We start from the raw sequence: 17,127 nt of genomic DNA, 5'->3' as shown, positions 1-17,127 counted from the left end.
GTCCTTTGCAACAGATTACCTATCAACTACAACTGGTGTAATAGATGGGTAATCTTCTGTGACAGAAGATTCATATTTCACAACAGATTAACCATCTGTTGCTCTGGTTCTCTGAACCCGACTCAATAGATTACCCATCTACTGCAAATTATACAATAGATGGATAATCTGATGTAACATATTATCAATCTGTTGTGATGTACAGATCTACTATTACGGCAGCTAGATCGTCTGTTGCATAAGTTGGCTGTGTTAACATGTAACCCAACTGACTGCAAATTATTATTATATGATTTAAATGCCTCATGTTTTTATTTTATAGGTTGTGCATCCTTGGATCGTGACTACTATTGATGAGTTGGGGATGACTTCTTTTCTTACTTTAGGTCTTGTTGATACAAAAGAAGACCCAATGGTGGAGTTAATAAAGAAGGAATTGGCTGGAGCAACATCCATAAGAAGAGCAGTTAGGCAAGATCAGACTAATGTTGAAGCTCTTCACGACCAACCTACTGCAACAGATTCGGGTGCTTCTTTTGGGGTGTTGCTGGTGGAGTTGATGATGGTGGTAATTATTCTGATGTTACTGTTGCTACCAGTCATGATTATGAGCATATTGATGCTAAGTAAAAAATAAATACATTTGAAAACACCCATTGCACAGTTCCCTCTGACCCCTACACCGATCCCTTCCACCCTTACAATGGTCCCTCTCATGCGTCTTCACCCTCGTGTTCTCATTGCAAATGCAAAGTGTGCAAGTACAGAGAGGATAAACTCCTTGAAAAGCTAGAGGCTATTGTTGAAGCTGTCGAGGAATTGAAATCCAAGAAGGGTGTCATACCATCCAAGAAGCTGAGGGAGCCATACACTCCCATAGTAGAGGTTAGGAGGAAACAAGAAACATTAGACAAATATTCTCCATTGTGAAAACAAAAAAAATTGCAACTCCTCCCGTTCCAAGAGTTGTTGAAGCTTAGGGACCACTGAAGAAGGTGGACATATACGCGACACTTGGCTACGAAAAGAAGAAGGAACTGCAAGAAATCATGAATAACATGACGAAGGTTCCAGAAGAATAAATATGCATGAGTGGTACGTGGACAATGTAAGTTTACTTTTGCTAATCTATCCTTCCTATCTACTCCATGAAGAAGAAGCTACGCAACAGATGTGTAATCTGTTGCAATATTTGGGTATTTTGTTCCAACATATGACACATCTATTGCATAATTTGCGTTAACTAGGTAATCTGTGAACTGATCCAGAGAAACCTCAGCAACAAAATCTTTCCACTATGTTTTTTATTTTTTACAATTACTAACCTATTTAAAAATATCTTCTTATACCATAGTATGTTGATGAAATTCTCTTCCTCGTGAGGAAAGGCAATTAGCGTACCCGGATGCTTGTGATGCTGCTGATAGGATAATGGACCTCAACTTCTACAACAATTTTAAGAATAGGTATGATGATCTCTGCAGCCGATCTGGTCCCGGTGGCCGTAGATTTGATAAGTTAGTTTCTACATTTGAATGGGATGAAGACATGATTAAATATGTTAGAGGGAAGAGGCCATATCCACACGGCAAGAGCTGGACCAAGGCAAAAAGAATCCTTACAGTCAAGAACGTGGAAGTCAAATATTTTCTCATTATTGAGATTCTACTTGACGAGTGAAAGATTAAGGTTTATGACTGCAACTTACCTATCTTCAATGATGACACATTTTTAACCCATATGCAGCCACTCTTGAAGTTGTTCCCCAAGTTGTTGATACAGAGTAAGCTGATGAATTATTTGCCAGTGGAAGTCTTGACGAAGGAATCATGGGTTTTTGAAGGTCGAAATAAGAACATCCAACTCCCAAAAAATAAAACTAGTGCAGCATGCGGGTCGTACTCGCTTGCATACATCGAGTGTTTGTTGCCGTCATAGAAATAACCGGTATGTATGATGTTGTTGTGGAAAAGATGCAAAAGGTATGGGCTTATGTGGTACTAACTCAATGGTTGGAGCCCATGTATAAAGAAGAATATGTACAAAGACAGAGACGTGCATAATAATAATTTTTTATTTCAAGCCACTTCACTTTACATGTAGTGGAAATAATTTTTATGTATGGCGAAAGTTGAATTTTTATAATGCAACATATTGTCTATCTATTGTAACATATATAATACCTGTTATGACAGATTAATTATCTGTTGGAATAGGTTGGTCATCTGTTGCATTATGCAGATATTTTCATCTGTCTATCGCAACAGATATATAATCTGTTGACACATATAATCTATCTGTTGCAACTGATAGGTAATCTGTTAGAACAAATTAAAAAGGTAGGAAAACCTGATTATATAATTTCCAGCAGATGACCTAACTAAATGGTTGGAGCTCGTGTATAAAGAAGAATATATACAAAGACAGAGACGAACACGATAACAATTTTTTATTTCAAGCCATTTCACTTTACATATAGTGGCAATAATTTTTATGTCTGGCGAAATTTGAATTTTTATAATGCAACAAATTATCTATCTGTTGTAACAGGTATAATACTTGTTGTGACATATTGATTATCTGTTGGAATCTGCCTGTTGCAAAAGATATACAATTTGTTATAATATATAATCTATCTATTGCAACTGAAGGTAATCTATTGGAACAAATCAAAAAGGTAGGAATACCTATTTATATAATTTCCAGCAGATGACGTACATGTTGCAACATATGTTTAAATCTGTTTGATAAGATATGTCATCTGTTGCAACAAATGTATTATCTGTTGCGATATTTGAATCTAGTATTCTATTTCAATTAACATGTTCAAAACTAAGGATTAAATTATATTCATAGATAGCATAAAATAAATCAAAGCCTTCGAAAATTACATGAAATAACTCAACAAATAAATGAAATGTAAAAAAAATATTATGGGTACAAATAATCTACTCTACAAATAAATCAACAAGTTAAACCAAGGAGGATAGGTTATTACATTGTTTGACTCAAGCTATAAAGATCTGATCAACATGGACAAGTTGTTCTTCATCCGGGACTACGGAATTAGGCTTTAGTCGTCGTAGATCTTTAATGTCGCTTGCGTACAGCTTTTGAGCTTTTGCTTCTCCGTATTTTCATAAAAGAGTAACATATCTTTTGCGGAGTAATCCGGCATCAAGTCCATTATTTGGTACTTATAATCCATCGCTTAAATACTCGACGTAAGCGGCAACAAAAGGACCGCAATCCCTATATATTAAAAAAATAGATAATCCATATCTTACAATTCATGTAAGCGTTGTGAAATTTATGAAATGAAACTAAATCATGATGATACTTATACTTACAGGCTACCAATGGTTTGTTGAGCAATTCCTTCAACATATTATACATCAAATGGGTATATTATACATCAAATGGATTACCCATTTTATCTTGGTATCTTCAATCATCGACTAATCAGTACAATTTTTTGATCCAAAAAGCCACTCATATTAAGGTAAGTAGGCAATATTTTAGCCAGCTTTTGTATCTCAGATGATGGCCCAGAACATCTCATTTGCGATATCGAGTCATAAACTCGGATGCGCCTAACGACGACAGCCAACACCCAATGGAATTCATCACCACAATTGATTGGGATGTACACTTCATCGACCAAATGCCAAGGTAAGACAGCTGGAATACTAAAACCTTTTATGATGTTGATTAAGCATTCCTCATTTCCAAAAACTTTCGGCTGTTGTTGACAATACCTATCGTAGGTATTATTGATGTAAACGTTGTAAAAATAATTGTCTGTCATGTATCTGTATTATTTTGGTGTTTGTAACTTGGCCCTCTTTCGGAGGTGGTAAAAAATAACATCGATGTGCTGCACATATTATCAAATATTTTGGATTATGTGACAAAAGTATTAATACGCAGATACAATTAAATAAAGTATTAATTAATAGTAATATGTATGGCAGTTAAACCTCATCATTACAGCAAGTTTGGGGCTGTGACATCAGATAGAACCAATTATTTATTCCGGGATGTGCAACAACAAAGTCAAACATATCAAAATCAAGACTCGATTCGTTTACTTTGTAGTGTTCATCATTTTATTTTCTACACGATGATTTATATGTGTTAATGTCATGTTCTTACAACAAGAATTGTATAAATCAATATCTTTAAAGTTAATTTATGTACCTGCCGACATGATGCTTTAACAACCCATCAGTAATCCATTCTGAATAGTCGTTGATCAATTTTGTTAGTTTTTTAGAGCCTCGTCCGAGATGTTGAACCCTTCAAACGGGTAATTCTTTCGTTCTCCCAAACTGACAGGCTCCATTTTTTCTTCTTCTTTGGAAGCAGATGATGGATTATCAACTGTGATATAATGCTCTTCAGCAGTAGCTTCTGCTGTGATATCCACCTGAAAAGCCAGAATTATCAATGCTAATTACAGATATACAACAAATTATCCATTTGTTGCAACAGATGAGTCTTATGTTGCAACAGATGGATCATCTGTTGGGACAAATTCGAATAGGTAAAACAGAGCAGTACGATAATTTTGGTGCAAGACAAAGACAAAGGCGTTGCAATTTTAATTTTTCGATGTTTGGTGATGCCTTGGAAAGACAGAGGCGTTAGTGCATTAATAGCATTAATCACTCCATCATATTTCGCCTTGCAGTCTTGACATTTGCATGTAGAACATTCGCTAGATGTGGCAAAATCTGAAGAAAAATATGTACAACCAATATGATCATAATCATAATGACTTGTTGTTTCAAAAACTCTAAAAGGAGCATCATTAGACCCAACAGCAGCACCACTACCACTACCACTACGACTGCCATCATCAACAGCAATAAGCCCACCCTCCAAAATTATTTTTCTTGTGATGATTGTTGCTCCAAACAATTCCATTTTTATTCCATCAACGACCTTAAGGTCCGATAAAGTTTGCACAGATCATAAAGTAAGAAAAAATGGCATCTTCAACTCTCAGTTGGTCGGAACAAGCCACGAATGGACAATCTAAAATAAATCAGTACATATATTAGAATGATGATGAAATTATTTAAAATAATCATTAATTAAAACAAAAACTTGAGTAGAATTGAACTTACTACTTCCTTCAGGGGATTAAAAAGATCAAGAAATTTTGCATTTTTATCAGTTTTGACCGACAACCATCTCAGGATTCTTGGACAGGAAACTTCTTCCTGGTAGTTCACTTGTTGTCTCAAATAAGGAATGACTTCAAATGCCCAAGCCTATAACTTAACGTCAATAAATCAAAAGAATTATTGAATAAAAAGATGATGAATCATATCATGATAAAAGTAAATTCCATGAAGGCCCATGGAAAGCCATATAAGTTGACTGTCTTTGGCTTTAACAGAGTCAACAAATATTTGACAGTCATTTTGAAACTTTCATAATCCCAAGGATAGTTGTTAAATGCCTCAAGATCCTTGGAGAGATTTATTAAACTGAGGCTTATGTTGTTGTTAACATCTCTCGCTCAAAGAATATTATGTATAAACCAAACCAAGCACAATGATTGCCCAAAGAATATTATGTACAAACCAAACCAAGCACAATGATTGCTTGTTCTTCTTTGAAATTCCTTTACTTTTCTACACTTCTACCAAATTTTTATTTTTGAAGCTTGGACTGACAATGGACACCAGGTCATCACAATCACTCGACTTGCCTTTGCCTTTTGTGGGTATGTGGGGTGCTTTTTTGGGGTTAGAGTAGGTATAACTTGAGAAGGAGAAGGAGGATAACATTTTAGTCCAATAACTATGGCAAACTCATTCCAACCAAAACAAACAGGAATGTCACAGTAATTTATCCACACCTCATCCATCTTATCTTTGTTTTCATACATAAACATGCGCTTGAGAAGATCATATACCATTTTTATCTGGAAACGAGCATTGTTGTCCTTCGGCAAATCAAGATATTTTCCAAAGAAGCTTTCCCTAAAATAAGAATCCAATTTTTGTTCTTAAAGTATTTTTCTGAAGGCGACGAAAGATTTTTCCATGGCTGACTTAACCACGAAATCACCTTAAATTTGTGGCACTATCGCACTGCATTCTCACAGGATAATGATCAATACTGAAGATTTTGACCAACTCTTCGGAGGAAGGGCTATTAGCATTTGGATTATCTCTTTTGAAACACTTCTTTTTCCTGTGTTCATTATCTTCTGCTCCTGATTAAGATAACACTTATAAAGCAAGCTCATAGAGTGGTGGATATAGCCGAGCTGCTGCACTTGTTCCTTTACTTGGACTTGATTCGATTTCTTTTCTTTTGTGAGTCATATTATCTTAAATTAATAGGTACATAAAATAGATTACAATTGATTAATGCATCATAAAAAAAGGATAACAGTAAATCGTACATGCACAACAGTAAAATAACAGTTCCAACAAACCACACATCTGTTGCACCAAGTATATTATCTGTTGCAACATAGAAACGACCTATTGCAATAAATGAGTAAACCATTAGAAATAATAAAAACAGATCACTAATCTGTTGCACTTAGTATTTTATCTGATGCAATATATAACCAACCATTGCAATAGATAAGTAAATCGTTGGAAATCATAAAAATAGATCACTAATCTGTTGCACCAGGTAGTTTATCTATTGCAACATATAACCAACCTACTGCAACGGATGAGTAATTCGTTGGAAACCATAAAAATAGATCACTTATTTGTTGCACCAGGAAGGTTATCTGTTGCAACATATAACTAACTTGTTGCAAGGATAAGTAATTCGTTCAAAATAGTAAAAACAGATCATTAATCTATTGCACCAGGTAGTTTATCTGTTGCAATATATAACCAACATGTTGCAACGAATGAGTAATCCATTGAAAACCATGAAACAGATCACTAATCTGTTGTACCAGGTAGTTTATCTATTGCAAAATATAACCAACCTGTTGCAATGGATGAATAATCCGTTGAAAACCATAAAAATAGATCATTAATCTATTGCACCAGGTATTTTATCTGATGCAACATATAACCAACCTGTTGCAAGGATGAGTAATCTGTTGAAAACTGTAAAAATAGATCACTAATCTGTTGCATCAGATAGTTTATCTGTTGCAAAATATAACCAACCTATTGCAGTGGATGAGTAATCCGTTGGAAACTATAAAATAGATCACTAATCTGTTGCACCAAGTAGTTTATCTGTTGCAACATAGAACCAATATGTTACAACAGATGAGTAATTCGTTGGAAACTATAAAAATATATCACTAATTTGTTGCACCATATATTTTATCTGATACAACATATAACCAACCGTTGCAACGGATGAGTAAACCGTTGAAAACTATAAAAATAGATCATTAATTTATTGCACCAGGTAGTTTATCTGTTGCAACATATAACCAACATGTTGCAACGGATGAGTAATCCGTGGAAACAGTAAAAATAGATCACTCATCTGTTGCACCAGAAAGGTTATCTGTTGCAACATATAACTAATCTGTTGCAACGGATGAGTAATTCGTTGGAAATAATAAAATAGATCATTGATATGTTGAAACATATCACTTATTTGTTGCAAAATGAGTTATCTGTTGGATCAATATTGTTTAGATTTCTTCCAAACAAAAGAGTTGTCTGTCGCAACCTGTTAGATTGTTCATCTGTTGCATCAAATTTTCATAGTTGCATCAGATTTTCATCTGTTGCATCAGATGTTTTCATCTGTCGCATCAGATGCTTCATCTACTGCAACACCATTTTTACCAAGACAAACAACAAACCAACTCAGCAACACCAACACATCACACACACACTAAGACATCAACTGTGATAAAAAATCACCAACAAATCCAAATCAATAGTTCGATAACAAGAAGAAGAAATGCCAAAAATTAGGATTTTATTCAGCCCATATTTCAAATTTAAGCTAAAAATATTGAAATTGTTAATCAATACAAAAAGAGTAGTTGACTCAAGTTCCTCTGCTTTTTCATTATTTTTTACCTGTGAAAAAAAGAAATGAGACAACGAAGAACTCGAAGTTGTTGTCGCCGGAGAAGTCTTCACGTCGATTGACGATTGAAAGTCGAAAGGGACTCGCCCGACTATTTGTCGCCGGAGGTTGAAGTCGCCAGGGATTGAAGAGAGAATTTTGCAGAACTGTTGATTGGAGAGAGGTGAGAGAAGCTGTCGAGAGAGAGAGGAGAGAGACGGTTGATTTGGATTAAAGGGGGTGGGTTAATTTGTATTTTTGAAAAGATTAGAAAGTTTTAAAAATATTAATCAAGTCCACAATTAATAGAGTTGTCAATACGGATCGACTCAGCCTATCCAGACTAGCCCACACAGGCTTTAAGTTTAACAGGCCAGGCCTGGCTGGCCCATCAAAATGATGGGCCAAAAAACACCAAGCCTACAACATTACTCTGTGAGCTGCGGGCCTTACGGGCCAGCCCACTTTTAAAAAAATAATATTTTATAATTTAATTTTAGAATGTTAATAAACATAAATATTATCAGACAATTACATAGTGTTAATACTTGTTAATCAAGTCTCCAACAGCCCAAAAAAGTACTCCTAATTGCAAAATTAAATAACTTTTGACATGATATCCTTCAAACCAAATAAAAACACTAATAAGCAATCTAAATAGGTGCATGTATTTGACTTACGGACCGGCCCACGGGCTAGCCCAACCCACATTGCTCAAGCCCCACGGGCCACAGGCTAATCTGGGTCGGGCTAAAAAGTCCTATTCTTAAATGGGCTGCAAAATCTAAAGCCTAACTCCATCAAATTAAAGGCTGGGTCAGGCCGATCCAACGGGCCTGACCCATATTAACTGCTCTAACAATTAACTTAATCAAGTTTCCTAATGATGTTTGACCTTTTAAGTTGGTCAATGTCACCAATACTTAAAAAACACCTTTCCTTCAATTTTCTCTTCACACTTTTAATATATTATAGATATAGATTATAGATATAGATATAAATTAATCAAGAAGATACTTGAGCTCTCTTTTTCATGCCAACGGAGTAATAATATTAAACTTGTCATTCTGAGGGGCCAAAAAGAGGTTCTTTCCCAGAAAGATAACAGTCATTGAATATGTAAGTTTGAAAACAAGCCAGAACCCATGCAAGCATTAGACGCAAGTCGCAGCAAGACAAAAAGGGAAGGTTCTTCGTAAAAATTGAGTGCCAACTAATATTTCAGAGTGATGTATACAAAAAAATTATATATCAGTTGTTACAAGACTTCAACCTGAGTTAAAATTAAAAAAAGAAAGGAATTCTTTCCTCCCTGCAGAAATGGAGAATAAACTTCCTCCGCAGAATCCAATTCTTTCGATGTTTAATGTACATAACACACTCCATATCAAGAGGCTACCATTGATGTTCTCTACAGGCTGCCAAAGATTCTTTCCTAGATTGCTAATGCTGAGTCCAGATGATGCCATATAATACTAGCTCTTTAGCTTACTTTCTTCCTCCGGGTCTTTAAAAGAACATGGCCAACTTAGTAGTTCGTGGAATGAAGGATCATCTCGTTGGTGAATGACATCATCATTATAACAAGTAGAAGCTTCACCTGGGAATATTTCCGGACTGACGCCCGTTTCTCCTTTTGGAGGTCCTTTCCTCGTGATAATCAATCAAAATTAATACATCTAAGTCTAACCAATGACTTGAACCTAATTAACCCTTAAAAACAATCCAAAATTAATTCACAATTAATCTGAAACTGAGGAGAGAAGGCAACAGACAGGTGCTGCAGTGAGAAGACTCCACTCATTCATACCTCACTTACCGGCCTTCATTTGTAGGTTTCTCATCCCGACATTAACCTTTTCCATACCAGATTCACTCTTAACCTCTGCTTGGTTTAGACTTTTAATACTGAGCCATGGGTGTTGCAGGCACTGCTGCGCATTTGGTCGATTCTCTGGCTCAAAATCAAGAAGCGGACAAAGAAATTTGGCAAATTCAAGGGCATCAATTTCAGAAAAACAGTATTTGTCAATAAGTAATTTTTCTAAAGACCCGTACTTCAGTCTCCGGATCCTCTTCAAATCTCCATATCTATCAAAGTAATCTTTAGATCGAGCCCCACCATTGGCTATCTGCTTCACCATCAGTGAACATTAAGCATTACTTCTAAAAATAATTCTTAAAGGCTCGCACAAGCAAAAAAACCGGCTCACCTTCCGAGGTATCTTTCCTAGAAGCTCCATCATCATAGCAAGGTGATCCTGGAACCAAACAAGATATTAAGGAATACATTCAAGTGCAGTTTTTGAAATCCTTTTGATGCAATAGGATCCATCTGATAGAAATCTTTTAATGGCTAATTTGGATAACTCCACTTCACATGTGCAAAAAAAATCTGATCTTAAATCAGCAAAATAACTTCGTAAACATGTCTAACATAAATTAGGACCTTTCCCCCACTCCAAACATCGAGTGTCCCCTAGGGTCTAAGTTGCGAGAAAAAGGATAATTTTGAAACAAAAGGCACTAAGCACGACAGTTTCATAGTGCAACATCAAGAGAAGGAGATCAGAAAAGCATAGATAAAAATTATGCTACCTCATCTTCACTGAAACCTTGTCCACCTTTGGGTGTGAACATCATTTCACCAGTGGCAAGCTCAAATGCAATACAAGCAAAAGACCACATGTCAGCAGAGAATGAATATCCAGACAGAAGTATAACTTCTGGAGATCGATACTGGCGTGTTTGAATTTCTTGTGCAAACTGCTTGTCAGCCCAGCATGCATTTCCAAAATCCACAACCTTGCACCTCAAGTCGATCCCATTAAGACTTCTATTTGTTTTCGCACCTCCTCCCACCCCACCCATTGAAGCTCGTCTGCCAGATATCCTGGCAGCTGCCCTCCTTGCCCTTTGTTTTAACTTTTTTTCAATAATATTCATCGTTGCTCCTCCATTTGGAATCCCTTCAGGCCTTTCAAGTATGGGACTTGTTCCCGATCTAATTGGATCCTTTGTGGCATTAATCGTGGTAAGTAAAAGAACATTTTCAAGTTTTAGGTCTGTATGAATAATTCCAAGTCCCCTGTGCAAATAATCTAGACCGGTTAGAATGCACTTGCATATTTCCCGAACTTTGTCCAGTTCAAGGCCTTTATAACGAATATGTTTGACTAGGCGCAATAAGCTGTCACCAAGAAATTCAAGGACCATGCAGGAATGCTGACCATTTGGACCTGTATGCTTAAAATGGTCAATAAGTCTAACGACATATTTACTATTAGAGGGATCACCATCTGCAATAGCAGAAAGGACTTCAATTTCGTGAACAGCAGCTTGAGCAAATTGTGGCGCACTTTTCTGAATCTTCAAGGCTACGTATTCCTACCAAACAAAGTGTTAAGTATAAGTTCCAGAGTCCAAGAAAACAATTAAAAAATTCTAAAAGTTTCAAAACCATCCACTATGAGAACACAAAACAGGAAATATAAAGACTATAGCACATGCTTGTCGGAGTTAGTTTGAAACCAGATGTTTTTGAATCTTTTCAGTGCTTACTAGGGGTCTTACCATCAGTTAGACATTGAATAAACATTCTCCAAACAAGAGCAATTCCATGTGCTTATTCTACATAACAACAAAATATCTTTGAATTTCCTTGATGAAGCCAACAAATGCATTGATATTCTAGCTCAGCCATCAGTCAGAATATATCATCATAAGAAATTATGAGAGTTGAGACATTCGAAGATAAGAGTCAACCCAAACATTTTTATCCTGTATGATGGCTCGTAGGTTTTCAAACAATGTTTTAAACGCATGGACAGAATTACCCTCAGCATCAAGGATTTAAAACGGTTGCTTGGGTCACAGATATTACAACTTGAAAAAAAAAGAACCGGTATGTGCATTGTATTCATCACGAACATAAACAATATATGCCAAGTCTGACAACAGCAACCCAGTATAATCCCACCTGAGTGGGGTCTGAGGATGGTAGAGTGTACGCGAACCTTGCCCTACCTCAGAGGTAGAGAGGCTGTTCCGGATAAACCCTCAGCTTAAACTTTAAAGGAAATAAAATCCAAAGCACTTCAGAAAAAGAAGTAATGACTATAATGGTAATGACTAAAACTGGATAAAATTATTTCACTCTGTAAGCAGTAAGAGAGATATTTTACTTGCTCAAGATGGTTGGACATGGACAAGACGAGTGAACTAAAAGAAAATAAAAGAACTCTCCTTGACGGTACACTTCCAATCTTGTAAGGAAGTTTTTGGAAGGGTGGGAAGGGTCAAACAAAATAACTATCATCAAACATATAAATATGCAAAAACATAAAGTATCTTTCAAATAAACAAGGAGATAGGTAAGGCTGGACCTCATGAAAGTGGGAAAAAGAAGAGAAATAGATGTTCGAATATGTTCAAATGCAGCATAAGGTATCAGAGTAGCGTCTGTTTCCATTATTAGATAAGTCTAACATGCTTCGTCTTAGTGTCATTTTTAGTGGGAATACATTGACCTCAGAGATTCTGACAAAAAGTATAGTGCAATAAATCAATAGTCAAGACACTACGAATTCATCAGCAATGTCTGACTTCAAATCCCTGGCCGCTGCCAACAAATATCAATCAGCTACTTTAACAATCACAAATAGGTTGGGATTGGCTATACGAAGCCTGTGTATCTGTTCCTCTCAACTTAAGGATCCTAAATGAGTATTCCATCATAGTTAGACTATTTCCCCATGATCTATCAATCTACAACATCCCTCCTCCTTTATATATGTTCGGTACTAGTTGAGTTACCCTCATTAACCCTATTTCTAGGAAACAGGAAAGAAGTTAAAAGATCTTGACAAAACATCCCGCGTACAAACTAGTATTTGGATCTTTGTAATTCATATCTCCCAAAAGAAAATAGCAAAAACTGAAAGCAATATAAACAACATACTCACTTTTCTCATTCAACTTAGGCAAATAGAATCCTCCATGAGAAAAAATATTACTCCCTCCATCCCAATTTATGTGGAACAATTGGTATTTCGAGAGTCAACAAAGTTTTTCTTTGACCGGAATTCCCTTATATGACTTTTAAATATTTTAAATTATTTAGTAATTAATATGATTTATAGTATTTCTTTTTACGTAGTTTTCAAATATATAAATTTCATTGCAACAAACTTAAAGCTTCTGTGTCCGAATTCTCTCATGGTCAAAGTATAGAAGTTTGAATCTTGAAATTTCGACTATGCCACGTAAATTTAATCAGAGGGAGTATTAATTAACGTGTACCAATTAGTATCCACCAATTGGAAGATACAGTTACTTAATCAAAGTGTGATCCAATTTGATCGATCACCGTAAAAAGGCAAATTAAAAACCGCATGCATATTGCTAATTGTATTTAACTAATAAAAGCATCACAAAAATGATCTTCATCAATTAAGTGTAAACTTTTCATAAATCGTAAAATTAAACTATCACAAATAATCAAGTAGACGGATTAATTCACAAAAATGGTGATCAATAAAATAAGACTTACGGTATTACAAATTATGTCTCAATAATGAAAGAATTTGTAGGAGTACTAACTATTTAGCAAGCCACAAACAAAAATGATCTTCATCAATAAAGTGTAACTATTAATTACTCCAAATCGCGTATATCAGGAAACGATAAAAAACAATCAACTAAACGGATTAATTCAAAAAGATAACGATCGGAGACTTACGGATGATCGAGTATCATAAGCGAGCCAAACGGTGGAGAATTCACCCCAACCGAGTTTTCGCTGAGCGATATATCTACCACCGGAGAATGAATCACCGATTCTAACGGCATGATATCCACCTTTTCTGTATGAATCGATTCCTTCATCTTCATCTTCCGATGCCGATGATGATGATGGTGAACCTGACATGATCCAGATCAAACCTGATTTCAACTAAATCTGATCTATAATAATGATTTTGGGATTTGGATTAGAGAAGAAGCAAAGTGGAAAAATGTGGAAAGAAAGTATGGATGGATTTGGAGAGAAAATGCTTTACGGAAGCAAAGAATGAATACGACAGTGCGTTGATGAGGGGTTATATGGGATGTGTTGTGGCTTCAATACCATTTTTTTCTCCACTTTTTCCTCTTTTCCTCTTTTTCCTCGTGCCTATAATTTTCTCTTTATACACCTTATTTCATTTCCTCTTTTATTCAATGTTGCTACTTTTTTTTTTTTAATAATGGCACGATATTAAATTTGATATCAACCAACAAGTACTTCGAATTTTGAATGTGTATGTTAAACATGTTAATTTAATCTCAATCAGAAACTAAACATTTTAACTTATTTTTACTGTATCTCATAGATACTCAATGATGATATAATACATAAATTTAAAAAATTTAAAATACTTCTCAATTTTCACCACGAATCACCTCTTAGACCATTTTTCTTTGTATTAGTGATTATATATTGACAAGAAAAATCCAATATGAGGTGCCACTGTATATGTTATCTATAGATGATATAGTTTTAACAGAAAAGGGTCAAAAATATCTTTGAACTATCTGAAATGAACCCAAAATATCCCTCATTAGTTTTTTGACACAAAAATATCTCTTCATTAATTATTTGGCTCAAAAATACTCCTCCCCTTAACAGAATTCCACCTAGATAAAAAGGCTACATTTAGTTTATTATCCGACTCGACCCGACCCACAATTAAAAAAAGACCCAACCCAAAGTGAAATAACAAAGGGTATAAGAATCGGGTCCTTATTTCCCTCATTCTCTCTCCTGAAAGAAAAATACGTTCTAGGGTTCACTGGGGCTGTTGCTTGCATTCAATCGAAAGGCGAAAGATTCATTGTCACAATCTAAGGTTCACTACAGCTGCATATGGTATAAATTGCTTAATGAATTCGAAAATCTTTGATGGTGACTCGAGCTTCATTTGTGAGTTCTTTCCCCTTTCGAAATTTTGCTATTAGGTTATAATTTTTTGAAGTTCGGATTTAAAATCTCGAATGAGGTGCAACCATTCCAAGATGATTGGGGAAAACCAATTACTACTATAAGTTACTATCCTGATCATGTTTGTCGCCCTGTAATCGTCAATGTTCGGGGAAGTAAGAATCCAATTATTTCCTACTCAACTGATCATGGAGTCAAGGGTTATGTGGTGAGAGCTCAAAGAGTTGTTGAAGTTCGTCGTAGTTGAGAATACAGAAGCTGATAATGTTTTAACCAGGCTTAGCGCAACGATTACCAATAAACAAACTTGTTTGGATGGTCTTCTAACCGCGCCTTCTATATTGCAGGTTGTGAACCTGATTACACCCTTAATTTCAAAAGGTATGTCGTGTTGAAATTTGTGCCATCTATCTAATTAATAGACTGGTCACCGACGAAGACTGGTACTATTCTTGGTCAACCCCTTTATCCATTTACACACACAAATACCCAAAACACATACTCAAAAAACTCTTAAAAGTTTAAGAGGTTTACACTAATAGTTTAGATAATGGCACCTATAGTAAGCAGGTATTTGTTATCTGAAAAAGGAATATGATACTTTTAGAGCTCTTTTGAGAGATGTATTGGTGGTAAATGTCTGTAAAGGTCCAAATTAGGTCATAGAATATTTCATCCGGCACTTATATGTGCTGCATCAATGGCATGAAATCAAAATTTATTCTACTGCTTTCCTTGCAAGCTTGTTAAATTTGTTACTTACTGGAAAATGTTGTTGCTTGCCACTATTTCGCCCTCGCATGATATACAATTTCTAGTTGGTTCAGTAGAATTGTGTCCTAGGTTTGCCCTATTATTGTAGTCTTGTTGAGTGTTTGTCAGTACTAATGCATATATCTGGGAGGCTCAGAAGCCATTATATGGTTCTTGAACTTGACAGAATATAATTTACCATTATATTGTTCTATTTTGAAGTTGAAGTGTTTGTAATAAAATGAATGGCATGTTGTTAATGAAGTTGACATTGATATTTTATTTCTATTCCATTGGTCTAATGTACATAGAAAATGACCTTGTCATCGATTCATCGCCTATAAATAGCACAACATTTTTTCTTATTTATATCAGCAAATTAAACACTACTATTAAAGAAAAATTTAAGCTTTATAGTCCATCTTCTGTTTTCTTCAGACTACAAAGTCCCAAGAATGTCTTTGATTCCAAGCTTCTTCGGTGATCGTAGGAGCAACATCTTCGACCCATTCTCCCTCGACTTATGGGATCCATTCAAAGGATTCCCAAATTCAAGCACAATTGCCAACACCCCCTCCTCTGCTCGTGAAACCCCTACTTTCACAAATGCAAGAATCGATTGGAAAGAGATCCCAGAAGATCAAGATGTTCCGGGGATCAAGAAAGAGTAAGTGAAAGTTGAAATTAAAGAAGGAAGGATTTTACAGATAAGCGGTGAGAGGAGTAGAGAACAAGAGGAGAAGAATGATCAGTGGCACCGTAACTGTTTCAAAAACAAGGGAAATTAAGGCAACTATGGAGAATGGAGTGCTCACTGTAACTGTTCCAAAAGAAGAGGAGAAGAAACCTGAGGTGAAGGCAATTGACATCTCTAGTTAAACAAGTGCATGCAGATCAACTGTTGTTTTGATGAAAGTCTTTTGTCAATTATATTTTTTATAATCTGAATTATGCGTCTGTAATTATCTGAGTTGTGGGTCTCGTCTTTGCAGTTGTAAATAAGAAAATACTGTGAGTTTGATTAATGAATAATTTTCTTTTAACATTTATTTAGATTTGTTGTTTCTCTTTTCCTTCCCTTGAATTAGTTTATTAAACTTTTGTAGCGTTGCATTACATGATATATAATCTGTTTTTAGCTTTCCATTGCTGATATATAACGCAATGTTACATTCCTGTTTAATGTACACTTAAATGGTATAAGGTCATGCTCGAATAGGCACGTAAGAGACATAAACAACAAGTCGATAGTAGCACATTAAGCAAGGGAATGCCACTAACAAAAAAACAGCAACAACGTTCAGAAGTACTCTATCCTTTTGACTTCTGTGCATATAAAAATATTTACCACAAATGGTGAACCATTA

General features: G+C 35.5%; 1 protein-coding gene and 1 pseudogene across 1 annotated transcript; one reads left to right on the top strand and one right to left on the bottom strand.

Annotated features, from left to right (window-relative positions):
* Positions 1-9,217: 9,217 nt before the first annotated feature.
* On the bottom strand, positions 9,218-14,211 carry LOC107858483 (SRSF protein kinase 1). The gene is made up of 4 exons (XM_016703146.2): positions 13,769-14,211; positions 10,627-11,415; positions 10,242-10,289; positions 9,218-10,160 (listed from the first exon to the last, which is right to left on the bottom strand). Exons 1-4 carry the CDS (start codon positions 13,955-13,957, stop codon positions 9,840-9,842), a joined length of 1,347 nt encoding a protein of 448 aa, XP_016558632.2. The 5' UTR covers positions 13,958-14,211; the 3' UTR covers positions 9,218-9,839.
* Positions 14,212-16,215: 2,004 nt separating this feature from the next.
* LOC124895920 lies at positions 16,216-16,639 on the top strand (annotated as a pseudogene).
* Positions 16,640-17,127: the final 488 nt, after the last annotated feature.

This window comes from Capsicum annuum, chromosome 2, assembly GCF_002878395.1.
Source record: "Capsicum annuum cultivar UCD-10X-F1 chromosome 2, UCD10Xv1.1, whole genome shotgun sequence".
NCBI lineage: Eukaryota > Viridiplantae > Streptophyta > Magnoliopsida > Solanales > Solanaceae > Capsicum > Capsicum annuum.
The sequence above is the reverse complement of the archived record's forward strand: the minus strand, read 5'-3'. Positions and strand labels throughout refer to the sequence as shown.

Excerpts from the sequence above, each read along its gene's own strand:
- LOC107858483 (XM_016703146.2), bottom strand. The coding sequence starts at position 13,957 with ATGTCAGGTTCACCATCATCATCATCGGCATCGGAAGATGAAGATGAA. Across the intron at positions 11,416-13,768 it reads CTTATGATACTCGATCATCC|GAATACGTAGCCTTGAAGAT; the intron begins GTAAGTCTCCGA and ends TTTGTTTGGTAG. Across the intron at positions 10,290-10,626 it reads AAGGTTTCAGTGAAGATGAG|GATCACCTTGCTATGATGAT; the intron begins GTAGCATAATTT and ends GTTTGGTTCCAG.